Genomic DNA, 7249 nt, shown 5'->3' with positions numbered 1-7249 from the left:
CTTCATTGAAGACTTGCCTACTCTGAAAACATATAAATAATCTAATTTAATGTATTTTCTCTGCATGCTCTGTCTATCTACAGTTCTATGCGTAAGTGTAAACACATCTGGTCAAACCCAGATGTATGTGTGTGCTGTTGCAAGTTCTGTGCATCAGGTTTTGGGATGTGGCTGTGACAGAGAACTGCAAAGAATGTGAGTGAAAAGGGTATCCAAATGAACAACAAAAAAAAGCGTGTTTTAAATGAACAAATATTTCTAGGCAATCTGGTCTATTGTAACTGAGGATCACGATGTTGAAGATTACCTCCAGGTTTAGGATTTGCTTGAGGTGGTGCTGTCTTAGTGGAAAAGGTGAAAGCACATGATTTCAACATACAGTGACAGCTAGTGTCCTTAATTTTCTTACAGCAATTCAGAAGCTGTGCTCATTGCTCTGAATGCTGTGACTTTAGTACTTTCATTAATAGCCTTTAATAGTGTTCAGGTCAGGCCTTTCAAAAATCCCACACTCCCCCTCATTTCACAATAAATCAGTCAGGCAAGAATTTTTCCTGCCTCATTGAAGTTTTAAGTGAAGGTTTTGTTTTTTTTTTTTCCCCACATACATGGTAAATCTTGATAGAAAGCATTTAACAGTGTGCACTAACAAACTTATACAACATATACATTACATATATATATTTTTATATATAGAATGTTCTATATACAAACATATACAACTTTTTAGATCTCTACAGACTACCAGAAAATTGATAATTATAGTCACAAGTGGTAAACTTAACAGAAATAGCAGTTTGCAACTGTCTGGAAATATGTAAGAGTGGAAAGCAAGATACAGCTGTGACCTAATGGGGGGGTACTAGAGAAAAGTTGTTTTACAATTTCTTATTCATGTTTTTAAGTTTGAGGGATGCTAAATTCTAATTCTTCTGTTGTATAAAATGGAAGTCTACTGGACGTTTTTTTTCCCCTGTTTTTAAGACAGAGACTGGCAGCTGCCAAGGTAAGTCAGACATCATGTAAATGACTTGTTGAAGACACTTTTCTCCCTGGGCATGCTATGGTGATCAGCAATTAAAAGTCATTCTTAATTTTTTACACTTGATTCTCAAACCAGGAGCAGGCTCCAGCTCCAGCCAGAAGAGACGCTTCCACTGAAGTCAAGGTAATGGGCTTGCGACGTTCGCCACCTACGCAAGGTGCAGTGTACGGAAAGCTTATGCAGAACTGCTGCCTACCTTGCCATTTAAATATGCCTGCTGCTGCCTGACCACAGTGCGCTAGTATTCATCTGGGCTGATTTATTAAAGGCTGACTACATTACACCAATTTATAGCAGGCACTGGCCCTGTAGCCTATGCATATACAAATGCCACACTTCAACTGGTAATGGCCTTCTCATTTGCACTGTCTTAGTGCATAAATGAGTGTAGGGCTGGGTAGAGAACCAGTTCTGGTTATCTTGACAGTAATGAAGACTACCTAGCTTCTCTGTAAAAGAAGAAAAGGTAGGAAGAATAAGGCCTAAAAAGTTGGTTGGAGGGTTTAAATGGTCTGCTGCACAAAATGATTTTGTTGCCTAGAGACTAGTGGTTTGGGGATATAGGCCAGAGCACAGGCAGAGCGAATACACATCTAAACAGAAGATATAGAATGGCTCTAATATCGTTGTCATTTACCTATCATTCTAGATGCCTGGTTACAGTGATACTTCCTCATATGCAAGTGACCAGTTCTGTGATCTGGCCACTGGAAGGAGTTCTCCGACCCAGTTCATACTGGCGTCAGAGTGGTGAGTTTGCTGTTTCCTCGCACACAAACGCACAGACATCATCTTGGGTCACGGACGATTTCAGTTCCTTAACTCTCAGCGGAAACCGCTGCTGGGCTTTGACCTTTTTCCCAGCAAGTTTCTACAGTTCTCACAACTATAGTCCAGTTTTTCCTGTGACAGAGGAGAACTTCTCGTGTCTCATTCCCAGTTGAGCTAGACCAGTCAGGGTTCTCACTTGGATTTTGCCCACAGAGAAACATAAAAATCCTGTAAAGCATAGAATGCCTGTTATGCTAAAATATGAATTTAAAACTTTACACCTCAGATCTGTTCCATCCCTTTAACTTGCACAGCTGTGTTGATAGTGAAGCTAGACTCTAGACTTCCAGACCGTGCAATTTCCTGGGCTCCATTTTAAGGAAACAAAAGATAGGGGAAGGGCATCTTTGAAAGAGATCATCTGAACACTGGTGAAGTTAAGATCTAGTTACAAGGGGATGCTGTCTGTCTGCATCAATGCCAGTCAGGACTCCTTGAAGGGACATCATCTGTACCTCTTCTCATATAGGAAAAAAAAATAAATGTTGCTTTTCCTCCTTTTCCTCACTTTCACTTTCTAATTTGAAGCTATGTCCAGATACATGAAAACAAGTCTTCAGTGCCTTGTTTCCAAGCCAATGTTGGAAAAATTTCTAACTTAACAGTTCACCTGTATGGTAGTGAGGTTCTTGTAGGCTGCTGTAACTGCAGCATATTCCTATGGACTAGGAATCCATTCATGTAAATAGGTGATAGGTTTTACTTACTGTTGTCTTCTACAAGCTGGAGTGTTCTGCTGAGTTCTCTGTAGAAACCAAACAAGCCACTTTGAAGCAGAAGCAAATTACTTTTAGTAGTGTAAGCAGAAAATCAATTGCCACACACCTGTGGTGTCATTTGCTCTATGTACCAATTCAGTGCCATACGTTGACAGTTTTTTCCTGCTCCTCCCTGGCCCATCTTTTACTCTTGCTGCTGTGAGCTCTCTCTGCTAGCTTGATGGGATCTACAGTTTCCTTAGCATAATTTCAACCAAACACTTAAGAAAAAAAAAATAAATCACTGTTTTGCAAGCTGCTAAGCAGCTTTTGTCGGTGGAAACTGATGGGACTCTCCAAATTGTAGCACTGTGGTTTCCCATCGTGCCTTCCTAACGTCAAGAGTTCCTAAGCTTGTTTTCTATTCCTGCTACAGAGAAATAAGGCAACCAAGTGATACCGAAACCATGGGGATGAAAATGCCATAGCCCCCTCCAAGGACAAGTGAGATAAATCTAGAGCACCTTTTTAAAAGTACAGATAAGGATGACATGTCATGTACTCTGAATTGCAAATAAACCATCTACCCTCATGTTTTAATGACATTTCAGATAGTGCCTGTCTAGCTACTTGAAAAATCGGTAAAGTTTGGGCATAGGTTTTGAAGTTATTTATTCTTCTGGTAGGAGTTAAACAGCACTTATTTCGAGCAAGGTTTTTCAAGGGAAATAAATAGCATATAAGAAAACACAGCTCAACGCATTTTTATGTTGAGAACAGTAGCAAACATGCTTGAAATGTACTGACATTTTGTAGTCTCATTTTTAAAAAATAAAGATTTTTTTGTCATCTAAGTATTTTTTTCTCAATAGAAATGAATCCCATTTTTTTTCAGTCACAACATGCTTTCTTTTTCTTTTTTCTTTTCTTTTTTTTTAAGATGTCAATTAGTCATGCAAAGTTTTATAAGTGCATTAACATTCGAGTTTGTACAGAATATTTTTAACCAGACACACTCCCCACAGTTCATACCTACAGCTTCTGAAAAATACATGCCACAGTGATGGTTGAGTTCCTTTTGGAAAAAATTGGCTACTGCATAAGCCAGGTGTTAGAGTAAGACCCACATGACTCTAGCTTCCATCTCATGGCCTAAAAAATTTCTCCTTGAATCTCACTGTGATGAATCCAATATTGTAAGAGGAAAACATCTTCTAGGAGAAAAATTGTTTCTGACCCGTGACTGGTAGATTTGGGAATGAACATTGCTTCCCTGAACAGTGTTCTTAATAAAGCCACAAGCAGATTCTTTAAAAGTTTAAAACTGGTACCATTTTTTGTCCTTGTATTTCAGCATCACCTACAGAAATGGGAAACAAACAAATAAAGGGATATAAAAACACTGTCCTGCATGAGAACCATCACAAACTTCATAAGTAGTGAAGTAGTGCATTACTGTTCCTTTTTTTAATCATCAGGTCGTAATTCCACTGAGATCTTGTTTTAAATATTTTATATAGTAATTGTTAAATTCTTAAAAATATATACATATATATAATTGCTCACCTGTTATTCTTGTTCATGAAAGGATTTTTCCTGAGGAACTTTAACTCCTTTACCACTTTCCTTTCACAGAAGACTAGGAACTGCCAGTGCTTTTAACACCTTTAGAAAGAAGCTCATCTATGGAGCACAGTATATATGCGCTGAATATATAAACTCTGTTTTGCATTCAGGACAAGTTCCTTCCATGTATTTTTGCCTCACACTTAACAAAAGTCAATAAAAACACAAAAATCTTATCCAGAGATGTAATGCATATTAAACCAGCTGTACAGTTAACTGAAAAACATACATTTTGGGGAAGTAGTCTTTCATATTTTTTATCTTAAAAAAAAAAAAATCACTTTAGTTGATTCCCAGCTTTAACAGCATGGGCTGGAAGAGCTTTCTATTTCCACCTCTAAGCACAGTATTATCCTAAATAACTGTATCACAGTGCTGTACTAGAAGTTTTCTCCTGTTCTTGCCAGTAAGATCTGTCAGTGTTCCTATGTACACACCTATTTGTTTTCTGCCCTACTGCACAGATCTGCTGCACTAAGCAGCTTAAAAAAAAGACTAGTCATGATGATATAGTGAAAAAGGTGTGAGACGAGAAGTACCATGTTCTAAATTCAGAGGTTAACAATGGATGTTCATTTTATGAAAACATGAAAGGAAGAGATGTGCAATGAAGTTTATTTCGGGTATTCCATTGTGCAGGGGAAAGAACAGAAAAAAATAGCATTTAAGTTAATGTGAGTACACCTAAAACAATATGACCAGGTGAATGGGGAGCACAGTATTTGAATTTCCTGAAGTGAAGCAAAGGAATAGTTGTAGAGTTTGTGGTTCCTAGTTCTGTGTGTGTGGTGCCAGTGCTCTTACCTCATGTGCATGTTTGGAAAATGCTTCTGCACTGGCCATCATGCTTGCAGTCCTTTCATCCAGCTCCCCCAGTTTCTGTCCTCGCTCATCAAGGGCAATGCGTGCACGAGTCAGGTCCCCAATAACTCCTCCTGCAGCTCCTCTCACACCTTCAATTCCTCCTGATCCAGGTATGTGCTGGGCAAGACTGCGAGAGGCTTTTCCTGCTGTGGCCTCACCAACTGCAAAGGAGAAATAGAAACAGGGAATGAGTCATTGGCTGTAGCGCTGTTGGTGCTTCTGGTCCCTGAGCTGCAGCCTTGCAGCAATGACACCTTGTGTGCAGATGCCATGCGTGGAGGACTTTGCTCTCTGCACCTGCCCATCTACAGTGCAGCTGTGCACCCCCACCCCTCCATTGCTTAAAGGAAACTGTTGAAGTAATCACAGATAAAGCAACCAAGAACCCTGCCCTTTTTTCTTTTCTTTTTCTTTTTAACCACCGATCATATAAATCTTATGTACCACTCTATTCCTAGATGATAAGAGCAGGAGATCCCACGTACCAGCTTCTGGAAGGAAAAAAAAGTCACTTACAAAGTTCCTCTCTGTCAAAAGCTTGTCCACTTCCTCCAAAAAGTCCTTTGAGAAAGCCTCTGTTTTGGGCTTCTGGTGTTTCCACAGGAGTAAACAAATCCCCAAGCATGTCCTAGAAAGTAAGTCAGGCAAAAGTCCATGTGAAAAATTACTGATGTGAAAGCAGGTCTGGGTCTTTGCTTCATTTGCATTAGTTTAAAAAGCCACATACATTGGATATATTCAAGTTTGTGAAAACATCAGTGGTAAGATCACATTTTGCTTAGAAACAGCAGAGGCGACACTGTAATTGAATAATCAATTTGCTGTGAATTATGTGTTTTGCTTTAGTGATTATCCAGGCAAGCAGGGCATTCACTCTCTGTTTTCTCTTTATAGCATACCTGATTTCAGTGCTTGCTAGCAGTTCAGAGCTTTCTTTTTTGTTTGTTTGTTTGTTTTTAAATAAAAGCCCATTGCCTTCCATGCTCCCCTCTTTCTTTCCTATTCATTGTTATTGTGCATTTTGGCAGTGCCATCAGTAATGCTAAATAAGCATGTCTGGCGGCACTGTCATGGTGACAGAGATTTTGGAGCAGTTGAACTAAATTAGGGCCAAAGAAATCTCAGGCTTAGCTTTATTTGCAGCAGTACTAGGAAGGTGGGCTCTTCAGAATAAAACTGGTAAAGAAAGCATATGGTCCCATTAGTGTTTAAAACCAGCAAGGCTGTGTGATGAGAGCAGTTGCTGCCCTGTTGCTCAGCTCCACGTTTTCGCATCTATGCCTCAACAGGCAGACACAGCTGCTGTGCTCCACAAAAGGGTCCTGGGAAGCTGAGTGCTTAGGACAGAGCTGTGACTCACTCACTGCTCCTCGGCATAGTCACCTGCTCTAGGGAGAAAAATTAGCGTATCCCTTTGAGCTTAAGTGGCCTCTCTTATGCAGCCTGGCTTGTTTTCTAAGGTAGCAGGTGATGCTGGGTCATCTGCCTTTTGTGCAATGCTAATGGCTGTGCAAGTCTTTTACTGTCCCTGTTGCATAAAAGCCAAGATACAAGCAGTCATAGCTCATCAGTACAGAGTAGCAAGGGCTGTTTCCATTTTGTTGTTGCATGATGCTACTAAGGTTAATAAAAAATCTAGCTTGTAACAGCATCTTGCTATAGGTTCACCATCTAAGATACATTGAGCAAACCTTTTAATAATTTTAAAATTGTTTCCCTGCAAAACTCTCTCTTTTCCATTGTGCAAAGCTGGTATGCAATGCTCACTCCTCACAGTGCTCCTTCAGACTTGAGAGACAGTGCTGTGATGTGATCTGAGCAGCTCAGCATATGTTATTCCCTAGGGCATAATGAGCGCTAGCAGGACCATTTCTTTTATATTTCTATCCTAGTTCACTGTTAATTATATAACCTAGAACTTATTCACCCTCTTTTTTTTTTCTTTTATTACTCGTGTTTCTCCCTATAACCTCTCACAATTCCTCCTCTTCAGTAAATGACATTTTAATTTGCATTTTCATTATAAAAAACCCAAACCTAACATTGTAAAGACCTTTGCTCAAAATAAATTATTTTAATTAGACCATTTCTGTAGTTACTGTATTTTAATGTACAATGGGAGTTGCTTTCCTCCTATAGAAGAAGGGGAGTGCCAATTAGTGGAGTGAAAACAACAGTAAATAAT

General features: G+C 39.4%; 1 protein-coding gene across 10 annotated transcripts in view; it reads right to left on the bottom strand.

The window, feature by feature from the left end:
• Positions 1–7249, bottom strand: part of STXBP5L (syntaxin binding protein 5 like) — a 203018-nt gene continuing 195769 nt past the window's right edge. For all 10 annotated transcript variants that reach the window (XM_040571976.1, XM_040571997.1, XM_040571986.1 and 7 more), the window contains 3 exons: positions 5581–5692; positions 5005–5225; positions 1–3934 (listed from right to left, as the gene is read on the bottom strand). In XM_040571976.1, coding sequence (XP_040427910.1) covers positions 3893–3934; positions 5005–5225; positions 5581–5692 — 375 coding nt within the window. In that variant the 3' untranslated portion in view covers positions 1–3892. The remainder of the gene's footprint in view (positions 3935–5004; positions 5226–5580; positions 5693–7249) is intronic.

The sequence above is a fragment of the Cygnus olor genome, chromosome 1 (genome assembly GCF_009769625.2).
Source record: "Cygnus olor isolate bCygOlo1 chromosome 1, bCygOlo1.pri.v2, whole genome shotgun sequence".
NCBI classification, from domain to species: Eukaryota; Metazoa; Chordata; class Aves; order Anseriformes; family Anatidae; genus Cygnus; species Cygnus olor.
This window is presented reverse-complemented; position numbering and strand designations above follow the sequence as displayed.